Source organism: Rissa tridactyla, chromosome 6 (assembly GCF_028500815.1).
Source record: "Rissa tridactyla isolate bRisTri1 chromosome 6, bRisTri1.patW.cur.20221130, whole genome shotgun sequence".
Classification (NCBI taxonomy): Eukaryota; Metazoa; Chordata; class Aves; order Charadriiformes; family Laridae; genus Rissa; species Rissa tridactyla.
In genome coordinates this window covers 32,248,259-32,268,178 of record NC_071471.1, presented here as the reverse complement: position 1 = coordinate 32,268,178, position 19,920 = coordinate 32,248,259, and the positions used below count along the sequence as shown (strand labels likewise).

General features: G+C 41.7%; 1 protein-coding gene across 1 annotated transcript in view; it reads left to right on the top strand.

The window, feature by feature from the left end:
- The window catches only part of GPR149 (G protein-coupled receptor 149), a 28,314-nt gene extending 8,798 nt beyond the window's left edge, over positions 1-19,516 (top strand). Inside the window, exon 4 of the mRNA XM_054206652.1 lies at positions 18,944-19,516. Coding sequence (XP_054062627.1) covers positions 18,944-19,516 — 573 coding nt within the window. The remainder of the gene's footprint in view (positions 1-18,943) is intronic.
- The last annotated feature ends 404 nt before the right edge of the window (positions 19,517-19,920 follow it).

The following is a 19,920-nucleotide window of genomic DNA, read 5'->3' as shown; positions in this document are numbered from 1 at the left end:
TTGTTTGATAATTCAGATTTAATTGATAATCCCTTCATGAAAAAGCAAATGTTCATTTCTGGTGCAGTGTGCATTGATGAACAACTATGTTTCTGGGTGAAAGTAAATGATGACTCAACCTGGTTTTAATCTACTAGTTCTTGCTAACCCCTTGTTTGCCACGTATAGTTTCGTTAATAAAGTCAGTACATCACTAGGTTCATCATTAACTGTGGCTCCCTTTGCAGTAGTTTCCAGATGGTGTTTAAAAAAATTTTTTTAAAAATTCCTTTCCTGTGACTGCCATTTCAAATTGCTAGACCTGTGACTTCCATTACAGCAGGTATGAGCATCTCTTGTGAAGCAGCTGGCAGTGACTTCATGTGGATGGCTTTATTTGCTCTGGGGCTTTATATGTCACTTTTGGACATACTTCTTCACTACTTGCATTACAAGGAATCCCAATTCATTCTTTTCTGACATTTTCCAAGTTATAACACAGTGTGCAGTTGCCAGGCATTAAGGTTCCTATGGTCTAAAAGTTCAAGGCTTCTAAGTTACAGATCTCAGTGTTTCTGACATTCAGCATGAGCTTCCAGAGCTTCACAGCACTGACATTTGCTTTGCTGCTGAAAAAGGGCAGAATATAGAATTCCGGCAAGCATTGTAAAAATAACTTTAATGCATTTCTCAGGGGTATGTTGGATGAAAGATCAATTTGGGCCAAAGTTGAAAGCCACCCCTTTTATTTGTTCTGTCTGGAAGTCCCTAAGTATCTGAGAAAAGTCACTTTCTCCTCATCACTCTCCATTTCTCACCTTTGTTAAAAAAGGAGTCTTTCCCTAGCATTTATTGGCCATGTACTTCTGCTTAATTTGTCAATTAAGCTAGTCAACTGGGAAGAAGGTAAGAAACCTTACAAAGAAATCGATGATTATCCTAATAGGATAAAAGTTCTTCATCTTCAGTACTTTCAGACTATAAATGCTTGATCGTAGAAATAAATATAGATGTTCTTATTACAGTACTTCCAGCTTTCTTTTCAATAAGCAGAACTTGTAATAACTTACAGTAGGAGGACGAGTAGCAATTATACATGGGTTTTCAGTTCAGCTGTTAAGTGATGTGATAAATGTATCCTTACATGCTGAATTTCCACATAGCGAAGGGCATAGATGCTTGGCATGAGAACTTGATAAAAACACAACCATAGTCCTTCTGCACATACTTGTTGAAAAGTGGACAGTGAGTTGTCTTACAGAAAATTAGAATGCACTTTTCTCACATTAAAATTCTTTTATCATTTCTGTTGTTTCTGGTTTGAAAGCTTTTGAAATTAAGAGGTTCCACGATAGCCCTGAGAGCAACCAGGTCAGGGTGCTCCATTTCTCTGGTGCTGTTATTGGGGTTCCCCCTCCTGTTGTTGTGCCTCTGGGCTCCTTTCTGTTGGCGAAGAGGGTCTGTTACTCACACAATCAAGCAATTTGCAGTTCTGCAGCAAAATGGAGAGCATCGCAGTAACCAAATCTAGAAAATACCATGCCAATTGAACTTACAGTTGGGAGAACTACAGTGAACTTCAGCCAGGTATTTAAGAAATCATTGTGAGAATTGCTGCTGCTGAATGAGTAATACAATGTGCATTGCTGCAGCTGACGGGTGTCCCCTGTGGAATAAAACCTGCTTTGCCAAGTGCGATAACACAGAACATTTTGGGAAGGGCCAAAAAGGTGCAATAGTCTCATGCTGATCTCCAAGCAGTATCTAGCCAGGCACGCAGATTTTTCACAGAGGACAAGTATTTCTTACCAGCAGAACAAGTAAACCCTTTCCAATATAATCCTACCCCTTCCACCAGTGCATCAGCATTAATTTTGCTATGCAGATGAAGCACCAGTAACTGCCTCAGTCTTTGCCTGGTGCTGGCCATGGCATTTTCCTGTACTGGGCAGGTCATCAGAACTGAGCTGGGTGTCACCACCTTCCTAAGGGCCTGTTGTCATGCCTTTTATTAATCCTTCTCATAGCCACTTTGCAGATTGAACAGGAGAGGAGAGAGAAAAGGGAGATGAGATGTAGTGTGCAAATAAAAGCAGGCTTGAACAAGCATTGTTTCATGAAAGAATAATTGCCCAAAGTTTCCCTGAGAAAGCTCAGGAAGAAAAGAAGTGACATACCAGAGAACAGTCCGCTCTCAGCGTGCTGGGGCCCAGAAGCAAACCCAGCTCATATCCTGCTCAGGGTACTTGCGGCAGCAGTTTATTCTTTACAAGGTGACCTACTACTTCAGCCTTCCAAATGGCGCAAGTTCCCTGGGACACAACCTGGCTTGAGGAAGCTGTTGACACAAGTGGCAGTGACAAGAACCAGAGCGTGCTATGCAGAATGGTCTGATCGCCCTGGGTATTGGGGGGATGGGTATGAGGGGAAAGGAAAGGCAAGGAGGGCTTCTCCCACGAAAGAGAGCGTATCCATGCTCGTGTTTTGTTTGAGGGACCTGCCTGAAACACACAGACATGTCACTGTATGTTATTTAAAAAAGCCATGAAATCATTAAAAGGTAATCTGTTAACTTGAAATAAATTCTGCGTTCTCTGTAGACCCTGTTATTTAGTATTGCTTATGTAAGGAAACATAATTAGGATGTATACTTCTGCCACAGGTCACCTTAAGGCCATGTCGATTTCCAGAGTTCATAGCAGTGAGTGAGAATTTTGCTGGCACTGATATATAAAATTGATGTTGTTTAAAGACATTTTTGTGTGTGTGTGCACGCGTGTTGATTTATATTGAGCTGGTCAATTAGTTATCCTATTTTTGCAGGTAACTGTAATGATCTGGAGGTAGAAACTGATAACATTAAAATGATGATGCCACTGAGGAGATGCAGTGCAGCTGTGTTCCATGCAGTGTGCTTGGTCAGCACATTGTTTCTGGGAGGGCAGCAGGGATTGCACCAGCTCTCCATTGCCTTGCAAGTTGTGTTACTAGAGAACTGATGACAGGATCTTGCAGCCATTAGTTTTGTGCATCTGTTTACTCAGAACTGGAGTGAAAAGAGAGAAAAATAGGATGGGCAAGAGAAAGTTCAGTCACGTGTGTGAGTGTAGTTTAGAGTGAAAGGGCTTTATGTCTGCTCTGACAAAAACCACTCTCCAAAGCTATTGAAATAGTGCTGGTCAAGTGTAAAAAATTCGAGAAAGATCCATCTTTTTTCAGGCTTCTTTTTTCAGCCTTCTTTTTTGCGGAGTGTCTAATTTACTCCATACCATTATTTGTTTATTTATTTATTAGTGTTCACTAATTTATTCCAGTTCCTCACCCAGTCTGATGCTATTAGCCAGTTGTAGTGACTGTACAAAGGCTGCTCTCCAATCTTTCAACAGATCACACAAAAAAAGTTACTGCAAGGGCAGGGTATGAAGCATTCAGTTTTTCATTTCCAGAAACATCCAAACATGCAGACTGTGTTTTCCCTGCTACTTACCAACAAAACCTCTGATTATTTTGCAATGCATCTGTTACAAGCTTTGCCTCTACTGGCAGTACTTTAAAGTTCTCTGCAGTTTTTTGTAGGCTGCCATCAAAAAGAATTGACCTAATCTCATGGAATTTAGTTGGTCCCTTGCCTGATCATAGATACTGTTTCTCTCACTGGTAGTTGATCTTAATTCTGGTCTTAAAAAAAACCTTAGGAGTTGAGTACTTGAGGAGTTGAGGGGTTGTACCCCTCCCTGCAGCTTTATGCTGCTGACAATATACTGGTTTCTTCTGAAACCCAGACGCAAACTCTGTGAGGTACTACAGCTGGAGATCTAGGCTCATGGAACTGCGGTGTCTCCAATACTTTCCCTCCACAAGAGAGGAAAATGACATGTGAAGTAGTAGGCACTCTGCAGTGCCCATATCTCTTCTCTGCTCATTAATCTGCTGGCTCCCATGATGGGAGTGCCCAGAGGGAGGAACCCCAGGCTGAACTGGAGATCGGAGTCTACTTGCCCGGCCAGTACTGAATCCGCTTGAGAATATGGAGGGAAAGTGGAATTTAGCTCTGTCCTGCACATCATCTGGATAAACTCTACTGAGCTTCCCACAAGTCAAGGTGGGACAAAATACACATGTAACCCAGCAATACTACAGGCTGCTGCTGGCTGCAATCTCCGGTCACAGCGCAGTTATAATATCCAGCAAAACTAAAGCTTGATATGGCTCTGAATGACAGCAGATCCTTGGTCTGCCAGTTGCCTGGTTAGGGACAGTTTTGTCTCTGCTTTCTGAAAGGAGCCCAACACCAAAACCACAAAAAGCCAGTAGAGATGCAATGTTTGGATGTTACTTTTTTTGTTGTGTGGGCTGGCAGTCCATTGGGTGGAGCAGGAAGAAACGTCTGATGAGATGAGGTTGAGCCAGAGGCAGACTTTGGGAGTTTCCCTGCCAGGACTTCAGTTGGACAGCTGGAACTGGGATGGGGATGGGGTGGGGGGCCGAGGGGGCTGGTAGAACCTTTCTTTGCAATAGGAGAGAGGACACGTAGAAGAGGAGGTTCTTGGAAAGAAAGGGAAGATGCAGCTGCTCTCCAGGCTACTGCAGTAAATCCATCCGTGAACCTTTTTTATAAAGAACCTCTTTTATAATGTATCAATACTATATTGCAGTTCTAAAGAAATGCAACAATTTCCTTGGCTTGCATTTGGCCTTTGTTTTAGTTTTCTTTTATTTTCATAGCCAGAGCATGATACATTGCTCCACTGTAGAAGTACTGCAAGTGGCAGTGCATTTGTTTCAGCAGAACAAAACCTGATGGCAGCTGAAGGGAGACATCACAACATGGCTCCCTGTGACTGAAAAGCAAGTGGAAGGAGCAACATGGCATAATAAGTGACCTTCCTGCATGTCAGTATATGAAGAGGTGAAAAATGTCATTATCTATTCCACCCCTTCCCCCAAGCTCCTTCCTACTGTGTCATGTCCACTATTTTCTTTCTTTCTTCAGCACTTTCCAGTAAATTTACTCATCCCTTTCACCTAAAAGCTGTGGTTTTGCCTCTGTTTCAACCCAGGGAAAATGAGCGGAAAAATAAGCTTCCATAAATCTTGTCTAGCTGCAAAGCTAGGACATGGCAGTGGCTGCGCTGATGAAATGGAGGCAGAGGTGGGAATACTGCGTGCGGTGCTGTGTACTAAATTGTAGTGTTTACAGGCAAAAATATCCTCTTGGGCTGCATCCTGAGGGTAGGGACATAGCTGTGTTTTTCCCATTAACGCTAATGGAAGTCAAGAGACTGAACCACACACCATGCCCTGGAAATGTGCCCCCTTAATGTTTCTGTCTTACAATGCCGTCTTGTACATTTTCTCCCAGTTCTGCTTCTGTAGCAGGAGGTGTTTAGAGGTGTTAAATGGTTATAGTCATCATGCTGATGGTCATATGCGATATTTTCTCATTTGTAAAGAAATGTTAAATTTCCTATTTTGCTACCCCCAAACTTACAGTGTATGTTGGGCAGATTGGCCCAGTGTGTATACCACTTCTTCATAGTAAAAAAACCCTCTGAGGCAAGGGACTTGCTGAGATCTTACTGCATTTTGTGTGATGATTTCCATCTCACTTGAAGGCGGTTTGCACTGCTCAGTAAGGGTAGGGATCCAGTGAGAGGCTTTGCATCTCTGACGCAAAATTAACAGAGTAAGGAATTAGGACTGCTAGGCTCCTCTGAGTGTTAGGTCAGGTACAACTGGAAATCGTGTCTCGTGTTCGTATGACCAAACCTCTCATCTGCACTGTGATTAAGAATTAAAATGTGAAAACCTGTGTGCTTGGCTAAAACCTGGTCAGCCACCTTGCCAGAAGATTATTAGTTTCAGCTGAATGGAAACTGGGCAGCATTGAGGACTGTGGTTTGAAATTTAAACCCATGCAACTGGATCCTTGTGAATATGACTTTGTCTTTGCAGATTTTAAAGTTATCTGATTTGCACAGTGAGATAAAGGTATAAAGATTTCATAGTTAAACACACAATCCTGGAATTACTGTAGAGGTGGTCCTCATTGACAACCTCTTCACACACTGTACGAGGGGTGAGAGTTGCAGGCTGAGCTGCAGACCGCATGTCAGTGAGCGGAGGTGTGATATTGGAATAGTGTTAAAAAGTAGAGCTTTCCCCAATAAACTAACCTCTTGCCTCAGGTAATAAACTGGGGTTGGCTTTTGAAGTTGGAAGGTCAGAAGCAGATGTGGGTAGGTTACCTTTAGCAACTCAAACTATCAAAATGGGGAAAAAAAAATCCAACCGCGTTTTAGTGAAGTTTGTAAATAGAAAGGTTTGTCAACAGTGGGTCTGATCCAAAGCACCCCAAGTCCAAACATCCCAGCTTTTAGCCAGGTAAATATTCCATTGTATTTACTGGGGCTTTGTCACAGCTTTCATTTGAAAAACTGCTGGTTTTTCATATCCCTGAAGCCAGCAACCACTCCAGTACTGCAGGGGAGGGTAACTCTTAGCATGACTGCCTATTTTGCAGTGCTGTCTGCTGAGAGGAGGGATAGCGCATTCCAGCTGGCCTGCACTGCTCACTTGCCTGAAGTCATTCAGGGAAACAAGGATAAGAAGTCTCTCCTTATATTACTTTTTTTTTACCCTCTGAGCAACAAGTGATACTTGCAGAAGGCTGACCATTTTAATTTGTATTGTGAAAGAAGTATTTTTTATTCAGTTATTTTCAGACCTTAAATAAACAGTGAGAAGGGTATCAATTACTTTGATTTAGTTTTTTGAAGAGCAGGGTGCCAGACAATATAGGTGATGCCTTTGATTTTCTGTTGAATCTATGTGCTACTTGGAAGATGGCACTACCTTGGAGTGATAGTAATGATGCTGTAGCTGGTTGTCTCCTCATCATCTGTTCTGTGAGTAAAGAGTTACTCCATCAAAGCGATTTCTCTGAAATCAAAGTGGCATGAAAGGAGAATGAGGTAGCAGGTTTTATTTAACACCTATATAGGCTAGCTGTAATTGAGAGGAAGAGAAAAAATGGTACTTGTCATTTCTAACTCTTGCTCAGCTGCATTTTTGAAAGATACCTTTAACATCTCATAAAATACCAGTGTATCTCCCTTTCCTAAAAAGATTGGGTGTAAATATGTCATGTACGGTTTTTGCCTATAGTTAAGTGCCTTCAGGCAACAGAAATATCCCAGGCTTGCAATATGTTATAGGCTTTCTGATTATTTTTTTTCTTTGACTTGATACCTCGTCTGTGGGTTGCCTCAAGCAAACTCTTTCAAGAGACTCTCTGTACAGAACCTATTTATGTGCCCTGCAAAGAGAGAGAGGGGGAGGCTGTGTAAATTAATTCACTTAGGAGGAGTCGGCGCTGTATCTCTGTATGTCTGCAGTTTGAAGATTTTTTAGCAGTAATACATAGGATCTTTCTCACTCCAGGAAAGTTGTAAACATTCTGGTAAACACCAGGCACAGCATAGAGGCCGAGTTATGAATAGACTTGAAGATTGTATTTGCTTTCTACTGGCCTATACAACTATACTCATGCTAATCTGCTGTGATGTTCTCGTCTGGTCTCTTCCTGCGGGTGGTGTTCCCTTGGTTGGAAAATCAGTGTAGCATTTCACCATCATCTTCTAACTTTGCTCAAGTGAGGTAAAGTGGTGTTGTCCTTGTGGTGCTTGCTGACTCTCTGCTCACAGTTAAACTGCTATTGTCACTGTGTTGAATTGCATGAACAGGAGAAATATTGAGAGTAGAATCATTTGCCCAGGAAGGCAAGGCTGAATATAGGCAAGCTCCTACAGTGCTTCCCTCACACTGGTACCCCAGCATGAAGCAGCTAGCTTCCTATGGCTGCTGTTTATTCTGACTCGTTCAGATCTGTTGCTTAAACAGTTTTTTATGAATGCTAGATACAACTATACATGCACACGTGGAACTAGAGAAAAGACAGAAAAAACTGGGCTGTGGAGAAGTAATGAGGATAAATAAGCCTTGTGGAGCTGACCCATGACGCTGTATGTCAAAGACTCTTACAGGAATTAATCCCGCAAAAAGCTGGGACTGATTGATATCAATGTTCTTTCTGAGAGAACAGACAATGCTACAAACAAAATCAATATCACACTGACCAAGGGATCCTTGTACATTGGCCCTAATGCCACTTAATGGATAGGAGTTACAAAAGCCGTGCAATTTAGACACCTTCCAGTAAAGCCATTACATTCTAGGCTGATATGTTCTCCATTTTTAAAGGCTTGTGCTGTTCTTCAACATATTTTTCTTCATTATATTTTCCTAGTAAGTAGAAACACCATTTCAGTTTAACTTTACAATATGTGCAGCTCAGCAGAAAGCCTGTTAGTATGATGCTTGCAAATGAACTCAGAACTTTTTTCCAGGACTGGCTGTACACATGTCAAAGAGACTTCATCAAGTCTGGTGAAAAGGGTAAGGCCCAGTTTTGCAGCTATTACAGAATGAATGTCAGCAGATCTTCTCCTGTGCAAAGAGTGAACACTTCCTGGCAGCAACGTGATGGAGAGAGCTGGACCAGCCATCCCAAGCTCTGATTTCTGTACCCACCACATACTGCCCGATAGACCTCTTCTCTCTTCTGCAATACTAACCTTCTTCAGACAGTTAATAATGCAATGAGCCCTGTCAGTCAAAACCATAAGAAGTAATTTTCAAATGTTCATGACTGGAAAGCTTTGACAGATATATATAACTATGCAAAAGCCACGTTCTGTAGAGTGTGCAATGTAGGTTGCAGAGTTGCACCTTTCTAAAGCAGGAAATGTCAGTTCTGTGGACACTTAACACTGCCTTAATTGTGATCCAGTTGGCAAAAGCCTTATTACTTGAGACTCGTTGATACTGTGCAATGGAGATGCAGGGCTGGAGCTATTTCTACAGCTAGGAGCGAGGCAGTTGCCTCAGTGCAGTGCTGGCCTCCTTGTTCTGCTCTTTGAACTTCAGGTATTTTCTCTGCTTACTTCTCGATATGAACATAGGTGTATACATAGACCATGACCTTAGCCTTCAATTGCGTGGTCAGTTGTTGCCCATTTTCACTGTAACACATGAGGAAAACACACAAGATAGAAATTCAAGAGACATAATTATTTTGCGCAAGTAGCCACAGTGCTGGCATTTTTATATTTTCAGATGCATGACTTCGCGATTTAAATGTTCCTGTAGTGTAAATTTTTAATAACATCTCTGTCTCCTGCGCACCCCAAGTATTTATCTTCATGCAAATAATTAAAACATAACACTGAATTTCTAACTCTGCACACTTTTTTTTTACCTGAAAGTGCAAATAAATTATTAGAAATTGTCATAAATATCTCACACCTGTGAGAACAAGTGCATAGAGTTACATAAGGACCAAGTCTGTACTTGTTCTAAAAATCTTAGTAAGAATTACAAACATACAAATCAAAACAGACACACTTGTTTTCCTAGTTATTTTTGAAAGATCAGTGTAGAATGTGAGACAGATGTCCTGAAGGTAAGAAGTTTGGTAAAAGCCAGACATATCAGCCAAGCCCACCAGCTAAGCCACTTTCCATACTGAAAAGAGTTGTTTCTTGTAAAATTAGCTATTCTGTCTGTGAAGAAGACTATTAAAATGCAATAGATGTGAAACAGCAAATCTTTACATGAAAGTATAGATTGGTTGTAATAATTTTAGCATAAGTAGGTGTAAAGCATCTAGACTTCTGTAGGACATCAACGATTGCAGACGACAGAGAAACTGAAGCTCATGGCAGATGACTCCCATGAAGTCCAGCAGTAAGGAGAGCCATGGATTCATCTGAACGGCCTTAAAGCCAGGTGTCTCATGAGCTTCTGTCCATGCTGCACCCATACTGCAGGGGGTCACTATCGGTGCCATATGCATTATTTGTGCAATATTAAAGGGCTTTCTGTTTGAAGTCATTTACTTCAGCCCCAGACAACTGAGTAGAGAAGTTCTGGTATGTAGATTCACATAGTCTTACCTTGGATGCCTCTGTTGCACTTTCTGATACTAATTCGGTCCAAATAAGGGTCTGTCCACATCGGGCAGGCCAATGACAAATACTGGTTTTCAGGTCATCCGAGGTGAGCTTGTCTATTCTTGTCATACCCTATTAGCTCTAAATTTACTGCAGTCAGCCTCTTAAAGAGCAAATTGTTGCAGTAATTAATTTTACTGCAGCTAATTTTTATTTTTAGGGAAGCAGAAGACTAAGCCTCTATTTTAAAATAAACAGAAAACACATTGTCTCTGGAAAGAAACATCTGGATCCTTACTGGAAACATTCTAAAAATAGAACTTTTCGGCTAGAGCTGTATTCCACCAAAGTAATTAGGAATGCAAACTCATTAGAGCTTTATTTAGGTTGCTGATATTTCTGTTTGGGAAGACGGCGTGGCCCAATGGGAGTGACGTTGGACTGGGACGCAGCAAAACCTGCCGTCTGTTCTTAGCTCTACCACTGTGCCGTTCACAGGCTCGGGAGAATCACTCTCCATTCTGGGATCTCGCATCAGAGCTCTCCTACCTTTTCTGGAGACGAGACACACACCCTAATATGATCTGTACTTCACTGTAACACTAATGTTACACCTATCCGATTATTCCAGGGCCTGTGCTTCCTGACATTTGACAATGAGGAATTGCGAGGGAGAGTCTACAAACTATCTTGTGCTTGAATCCGTTGCCCAGACACAGGCCTGTAGACACAGTTGAGATGCCTTAGAGTGTCCCACTTGGCCTGCAGCTGCTGCTTCAGGAGGGTTCAGAAGGCTGTAGGTCTCCCATTAGTCCTCTGTTATATCTGAAAGTTTTTTGAGGGTATCTCGAATCCTCTGTGCCACCTCTGAAAGCACTAGGCAACCATGTCTGGGTAACTGGTTCAAACTTTAAATGTCTAAGTACGCAGCCTTCTTGCCTAGTCAGGGAGGGTAGCTCCTAACTTAGGTGCACTGGAGTATCCTCCAAACAAATTTTCTTCTTCCCCTTGATCATGTAGGAATTCCAGGCTCAGGCATTTCCTTTCTTCCCCCAGGTAACCTTATTTTTTTTCTTCACTGGCCTTTACCATACTGCAACACCAATTTATTGTCTTTAAAATCAAACTAAGCTGTGAGTTACGTGAGCCACCATTCAGCTGATGTGGTTCTGGATAGTTTATCTTTGATTTCAGTTGCTAACAAGCGTTACCTAGCTAAGGATCCACTTTTGGAACAAGTCAGCTTTGTTCTCAGGAGATGAAGTATTAATTGATGACCGTGTTTGGAGAATGGAGCTGTTCGTGCTTTCCTTTCCCTGCAGCGCAGCCATCCGCTCCCTGAAACAAAAAATTAATGGGAAATCCTGGGAAGTGTGTGCTTATACAGACTGGACAGTGATCTCTGCAGATGCAAAGCACTGGAAATGTGGGACCACTGAGTTTAAGAACCTTGTGACAGGATGAATCTACTTACACTTAATACAAAATGCAAAAAGTATATAGGAGTATTTGGTACTTAAATTATTAATATGTTATCCTTAAAGAATTTTCTAGACTTCCTCTAGCGGAATAAATTCTTGATCACTTGTAAACTAGAGTTTTAAATTATTTTGAACATCGCATGTAAATACATCAGAAACAGTATTCAAAGTTGATTGCAGTTGTACATTCCTGGCTGTTCTATAAGTGCCCAGCTCTGCAAATTGCTGATGAGCTCCAGCAGACAGTGAAGGGGAGCAGAGGAATGCCGTACACCCCTGGGAGGCACTTACCAGCATGCAGAACGAGGCTCTGCTTTGGCAAGTGATGAAATGAAAAATTTCTTAGAGTGTATTTGCAGCTTAATACTCCTTTATTAATATTTCACATAACTATTTCATGGCAAACCAGATAGAAAAGGGTGTTTTGCTTTGGTTCCTGCCAGTTTGCAAGGACAAATACAATAACAGATTTTGTAAAGGTTGTCTTTCCCTTTCTTTCCCTTCCCCCTCAAAAAAGCCATAGGGATCAAAAACTTATTTCCTGTTCAGGGAAGGCTGTGGAGTTTCTAGGTTCCATAAGTAGGATCATTTAAAAACTGTAAGTCAGATGGCTCTTGGTGGGTCCTTTTTCACTGCTTTGAGCATTTCCAAATTGCAGTCTTTCAGCCAGGGCCCATTGCCAAGCCGCCATGGGGCTCGGTCACGTCCTCTGCAGAGGCTGAAGCCTCCCCTGTGTGATCGCATCTTCCCCTGTGAATACGGCTCAAACTCTGCTCAGGCAGTCAGAACAGGACAGGGGAGCCCGGGCTCAAACTACAATGATTATAAGGAACGTTTGCCTCTTAGCAACAACGACTGCTTTCTGTCTTCTGTGAAATCTGGAAGGTGGATGATTTAATTTAATAATGAAAGGAATTGCTTTATCAATTATGCAGAGATTTCTCTGTTCAGTATGCATCAGCACTCCTTAAGGAACAAGTACATTTGTGATTTATTTCATTGTAATTTTTTGTCTTTGCTTGTTAAAAATGCATGTACTGGTACATGTAGTCCTCCAGTGAAATCCCTGTCCCAGATTCTGACAGAATCGCCTCCAGCCATCTCGGGCAGGAGCTGCACAGAGGGTATGCCCAGTGGTAGGACGAGATGGAAATAAACACTCTCCACAAAAAGGGAAACCAGACAAAGGAAGGGCCAGCTCCTGTTGGCAGGAGCTCGTGGCAAACATCACAGCGTTAGAGATCCTGCAGCATTCCCGAGTGATGAAATGCATGTGGATATATATGAAGCAACTTTGAAAATTACCAGCTTGCTGTTTCTGTGATGCAAACTTGCAGAAAACAGTCCTCCAGAGAGACAGCTCAGATTTAGTGCTAGTCTGCAACTGAAACCCAGCAGATATTTTGTGGGATTCAGTTAAAGCTGGCCTCGGCGTAAAGAGAGCGATTTTGGCTTACAGAATATTTTGATTGGGGAATGCTGTAGTTTTAATTGAAACATTTGAGCATTTCCAAATTGAAACCTTTCATTGAGTCATACCAGACATTAAGAAATAAATTGTAAAAAGGTAAATATTTTATATACATATATGCATGTATACAATGAATAACAAAATGCTTGTATGTATCTATGCATGCGTGCACACAGAGAAAAAGTATCTGTAAGTGGATGTAAGAACCAGAAGAGACTTAATTTTAAATCTGCCATGTTCAGGCAGCTAAGTGTCTGATCCTTCCTTCACCTCTCCTAGTTGAGAGTAAGTAAGGTCTCAGAAAGACAAGTCTTCGCACGATCAGAATGGCTGATAGCAAGGCTTCCTTGCCCTGTGTAGTTACCATGGATGCCAAACTAGTATGGGATGCATGAGAGATAGAAAGAATGCACTTCAGCTCTCGCGTGTCTTTGAGATAGTACTACACAACCTGGTATAACTAATTCCAATAGAGCAGACACAATACCGGAGTTGTAGAAAAATGTCAATGTTTTATTTAGGAACAACGATAGGTAGATATGTGTATTTAATACGCTGCGAAACTGCTGAGACACAAAAGCTGCAAAATGACAGTTTGGTTGAGAAGATAGGATTTTATTTTATTTCACAAAGCTCTTTTTACCTTTGTGCTCATGCCTGATTCCTGCATGCCTTGTCAAGACAGCATCAAAACGTTGTCTTTCTGAAGATGATCCAAGAAACAAGTGGCTGTAAATTTTCAGTACCTTCTTAAAACCATCTTTGTAGAAGTGCTTTAAAAAGAGAACACATAGCACAAATTGTATGGGAGGAGTTATGTATATTTCTTTTAGAAACTACATTTTCTTTTAAATGCAGGAATATATAGCATGTAGGCAAAAGTGTGGAAAGAGCCCAGTGGAGCAGTAGCCCTTCAAAGACCATTTTGGGCCCAAGCTGTGGTGAGTAAGATGGCAGACGTTCAGAAACAGCATAGTTGATCTCTTTCTACTTTCACTGAAGTGAAAATAAATTATAATCCTTCTACAACTGTGAACGCTCTTGTTCACGCTAAAATAATGCAGAGATGAGATACAGGAATCTGGATAGATGAACTGAAGGCCACTGTTAAGCGTTCCTCAAATTGATTCCTGTTCCTTGGGCTTTAGAATTAAATTGCATTGTAAGGCTTAAAATCAGAAAGCTGAACTGTAGGTAACAATGGGAGTGGAAGATAAAATACTTCTTCATGGAATATACCAGCATAGTCTGGTCTGCTAGTAGGTTCCTATTTATTGCCAGGGTTGTGTCATAAGAAGTAAAAACGGATATTTAATAATGTTATCAAGGACAAAATAAGGGTCACATTCTGTTCACATTAACAGTAATTGATATTGAAAGTGATTCCAGTATGGCTATACACAAAACCAGAAGTGCATTCTTCCCTCTTTCAGATTAACAGTGGTTTTATCCATAGCATTTTTCTGTTGAGCTGCTGGATTCTAGAGCGAAGCTTGCAAAGCAAGCACAAGATAGGGGACACTCTGAACCCAGGAGGGATCCTGGCTGCGGTGTTCAGTGCCCTGTGCATCACTGATGAGCTGAGGGGCCAGATCCAGTTCTTGGTCACTGGCCCCTTCCCAGCTCTGATGAAGAGTCCTTTCAGGTACTCTGGCTGCAGAGGGACAGTCACCGTCTGTGGCCCCAGCGGCTTTCCTCCAGCGTGGAGCACAGAAGTCTTCCCAGGGCTGCGGCACTTTTGGGCCAGCCCAGGTACTGCTAGTTCCCCTCAGCACTTAGCAGGGAATTTTCAGTTCAGTGGCTCAGATCTCTGCTTGGGCTTTGTTCCTGCCTTCCCCTATCATGTAGTTCCGGGTTTTGATTTAATTTTTAATAATCTCTGCTTAGGAAGTTCTACAGTATCACGCTGCTTACTTTTTTCAGTAAGTAGTTGGATTTTTTTAAACTGAACATTTTGCATTGGTGATGAATGGGTTTGCTTCATACACATGTACGTGGTCAAAGCTTGCAGTTAATAGTCCCATTTCCTTGCTACTCGGTTGCTGCACCGAGGGTGTTTAAGCCATGATTGAAAGCTGCTCCCTGCGAGGGCAGTGGTGAGTAGGCAGGCACCTGTCACAGTCATGAGTGCATGGCATTATGGTGCATGGTTTGCAAAGAGCCAAATGGATTCTCTACCTGTAGAAACAGGTGAAAGTGTCAATAATTAATATCTCTACTGGAATTGTTCTGGTAGAAAATGTCATAGTTTACTGGCTTCCTGGTTAGTGACTGTGAAGTGGCATAGAAGACTTGGTATGTCCCTTTCACTTCTAAAAGTAAATACTGATTTCTCAACAGAAAACAGACTTTGGGAAAGAGCTGTGAAATCTGTGGTCATTGGAAAATTCTCATTCTCCAGAACTGGAGTATTCATTCCAGCACTGAGTGAGGATTACTCGTTCTCCCTCTAGGTGCCTCAGACATATCCTCCATCTTCTTGATATTGTCTGACAAATCTGCAGTGTTTTATTAAGTAGAACGTAACCTTGCACTGAAGTAATCAGTTCTTATTTAACTTCTTTTTTCATACTCTTTAGACGTCTTTCTGTATAATCTAAGTGCTGTTTCAGACTTCTTCAGACTCTGAGCTTGATTAACAGCTAGAAATGCAGACACTCTTAACTGACCCTGCAAAGGACTTTCGGTGTTGACTTGCAGAAACTAGACAGGGGGCTGGAAACGGAGTTATAGGGCTTGTATCCAACAGAAACACTGTTCTAAATGTGTGTTACCAAAATCGTTAGGTATCCAGGCTCTATCTATTGCAATATCCAAGACACTAACCTTATCTCTGCATCTTCATTGCTTAGAACCAGTAGACTTTGCCCACTTGATCTTCCACAGAGCTGGATTTGTTGCTCTGTCCTCTGATGGCCCTAATTACCTGAGATGGAAGACAAGTGGACAAGAGCTTCCTCAAGCTGAGAAAGCAGTTATTCTCACATCTCTCCTTTCCTGGAGGAGTGATCCTAATTACTAATTACTACAGAAAATTTAAGTGCCAACACCCAACTGTGCTTTAAAAACAGGCTCCCTCATCATTGCTTTGAAGCAACAGCTGCTGGTGCTCACCTCTAGGAGAGCTACACTTGTGGGACTGCCTGTGTCCGCCATGGCTGGGTGTTGGAGCCGCGGCCATGAGCTGTTGTCCCCTGACACTCACTGATGTAGGACCTTTGCTGGCTCGATGACACAGCACAATAGCTTCCTCTGTAACTGTACATTGGAAGAACACTTGAGGACCATTTTTCTCTGACAAATCTATTAAGGAGACTAATATAACTTTGATTTCCTTCCAGCAGGGCAAGCCAGTTCCTAGGGTTTTTTCAGGCAAATTCCTTTGTCAGAAGAGCACTTAAGTCACAGTCTGGCAAGATTTTTCTACGCAATGAAATCTAATTTCCTTTTCATGCTTTTTAGTGAAGGTGAGGTAATGTGGCACTTGATATAGCTGTGTGTTGTAAAGTTGTACCTAATTCAATAAAGGTCTCATCACAACACCTTCCCTTAATAATCAGCAAGCAATTGCCCTTCCTAGCTCCCTATGAACAATTTCACCTTTCCAATTGGTATCCTAAACCTCTCTGGTTTTACCCACTTTCTTAGTTTTACCAGAAAGGAAGTATTCAACAGAACTGGTCCAAGTGGAAGGGGTCCTTTCTGTCCTGAAATAATGCCAGCATTTCTCCATACTGCTGATTATTAGACCTCATCTTCCTGCCACTCCTCCTTCTTCCTCTCTATCCACACAGTTTGCAGAAGACAAATCAGTACCCAGGAGGACAATATTGGAGCTTCTGCTTCTGAGGGTAAACTCAGGGTATCCCCCTGTAACTTACCTGGGAAAGACCAGTTGTATCTGAAGCTCGGGTATTCTGCCGTTTGTCTCTTGGCTGAAATCACAACACTCACAAACGAAGAGGCATATCCTACTCTCCTAGAGTGTCCCTCTCTCATTTTAGCCCTCCCTTGCATGGACAAAGAAATGTGAGTGCTGTCCAAACTGCTTACATGCCTCAGACTTACACATCTTGATAAATCAACTGTCTTTCCCTGGTTACTCTAGCTGTATCATGCTTTGTCACTTTTTCACCTCATGCATTGATTGCTGTAATACTGTTTTTCATTCCCAAATCATCCAGAAAGCTACGTGCTACTAAAGAGGGTCTCTGTGCACATGTATGTGTGTGTGTATAGAGACGGAACGGATGAGGTTTGCCCTGCCAGGCAGCAGCAGCAGGAGGTAGAGAAGCACCTTTGCTGGAGAGGGAGCTGCAGCGCAATAAGGGTAAGGTTGGAGTTCACGTAACAATGTGGTCTGGAGATAATCAAGGTAGATTTAAAAGATCGCCAATGGGTCCCAAAAGCAGCATAGCAACAGCAACACAGAAGACTTTACGGGGTTACTCACCTTGCTACCTGGGAGCTTTTCAGTAGCCTCCATGCACACTTCTCCCTAGTGTCTGTGTGGGTGCAGAGCTGGATTCCGCATCTTCCCCTAATTTCAGTAGCGTTCTCTGTTGTGCATTTCTCTCTAAACCAGTGCAGCCCTTCCTTGTGAACTGCCCTGTCCCAAAGTCAGCACTTACTGCCTGCCGAAGCTTCTGCTTTTGGCAAAGCTGCAGTTCATTTTAATGGTATTTTTTAGTGAATAAAAGCGAATATTCAAATGCTAATCCCTGCCCTTCTCGGTAAGCAGTCAAAGCCCAAATGTAGCAAAGCAGATGAGGATGGAGCAATAGATGAGCCCTCAGTGAGATTCTCCAGAACCCAAGTCTGATGTTTCTTTTCTGTGTATGTCTACTACTGCCATCACTATGGTTCTGTCCAGCACGAGTCACCGAATGGACAACACAGTTAAAAATTAAAGTCTTTATAGTGTGAGAAAAAGAGTCAGGATCTGTCCTGCAGTACTACAGAAGGGAACGTGTAACAACCTACCACTGAGTTAGATACCACAGTCCACATAGGAGCAAATCAGGTCTTCTGTTCTCCACGCAGGCACTCACAGGGATTTCTTTGTGTAATGCCTTTATTTATTTACAGCCTCTGAAACACTATTTTCATTGCAACTGTTAAAAATTCTTGGTTTGAGCATGACCTTCAGTAGTATGGAGCTGTAATTGAATTTTCTTTCTCTGCCTTCAAACATGTGAAAATTTCTTTACTGATAAATTCAGTTTTGCTCTAGAAAAATAATCCCATATTGGGTTCTAGAACCACTGTGAAATGTGGTTGGGAGTGAGGTTCTGGATGGGTCCTCTGGGCATCAGGGTAGTGGCACTATAAATCCTTATTATAGATTTCCTACTGATACTGTTGAATGAACATTATTTCCACCATAAAAATAAAAATGCATAAAAAGTTCCTTGAATACTATCTGACAAGTTGTTTTGGAAAGTTCAGCTTGGTAGCTAAGCTATCTTAACTTCGGGCACCTAGTTTAGTTAGGGTGCCCAAGGGTGACAGATGCTGTCAGTGTTGGGTCTTGGTTATGAAGAATCCTCTGGTGTCATTTCTTTCCTTTCCGTCGCTGTATGAGAAGCCTTAGGAGATCAGTGTCTTGATCTGAATTAAGCAGAGTGAAAAAACTTTTAGAGGTATCTGTTAATACTAACTGGAGAGGTGCCTGCTAGTGCTGGCTGTCTCATCGTGGACTGGCTGCAATGAAATGTGAAGTCTGTAGACTACTGTAATAAAGTCTCTGTGTCCATAAGCTGTTGCTGAGTCACAGTCACTTGGGACTTCATTTTTTACACTGAAGTGTATGATTATAAAACAGTTATCTACTCTTTTAAAAGTCATCATGTTAATTTAAATACCAGATTTCTAAAATACTACAAGGAAGAGTCTATAACAGTAAAATAAGTTAACAAACTAAGCATAACTGACTTATTTATAATGGATTCTAACTTCAAGAATTAGCATTAGATGATGGTCATTCTTTCTCTTTTCAGCGATCAGGTGGGGCCTTAGCTATCCCTCTGTGTGCATTTCAAGGAACTGTATCTCTTCAGGCACCTACGGGAAAAACACTCTCTTTATCTACATATGAGGTAAGCACTGAAGGGCAAAAAATAACACCCACGTCAAAGAAAATTGAAGTATATCGATCTAAAAGTGTTGGTCACGAGCCAAACCCAGAGGAGCCTCCTAATACATTTGCTGACACAAATGTTAAAATTCATTTAGAGGTTCTTGAAATTTGTGACAATGAAGAGGCCCTGGATACTGTGTCAATCATCAGTAATATCAGCCAGTCCTCCACGCAGGTAAGGTCTCCATCCTTACGCTATTCACGGAAAGAAAACAGGTTTGTCTCATGTGATTTAGGGGAAACTGCCTCCTACTCCCTCTTCATACCATCAAACAATCCTGACAGCGATATTAACATATCAATTCCAGACACTGTCGAAGCTCATCGGCAGAATAGTAAAAAGCAGCATATGGAAAGAGGTGGTTATCAGGAAGAAATACAAATGTTGAATAAAGCATACAGAAAGCGGGAAGAAGATGGCAGCAGCAATTAAAAGGCATTTAATCTAGACATTTAAACTGATTTGACAGACATTGTTCATCTTAAGCTACCTTACCAAATACATTGTCAACTGTTTTTTCCTAACATATAAATTAATTCCGTTTGGCTACACTGTAAATAGATTAAAACTTCTGATGATATATGGATGGGATGACAAATACTTAAGTGCTTTACAGCTTTGCATAGTGAATTTCAAGTTATTTATATATCTCTTTATTTGAGGAACACTTGTTCTAAAAGGAATCTTAAATAAAGTCTTAAAAACCAGCTTTGGTTGCTTGTTGGCACTGGGTGGTCTGTCTGTCGGAACCTGCAGAAAATGAGGGAGCGGATCCATGGGTGTGAAGTTACAACAGTTTTGGCTGACTTGCAATTCTGCTCTTACTAATGTGCCAG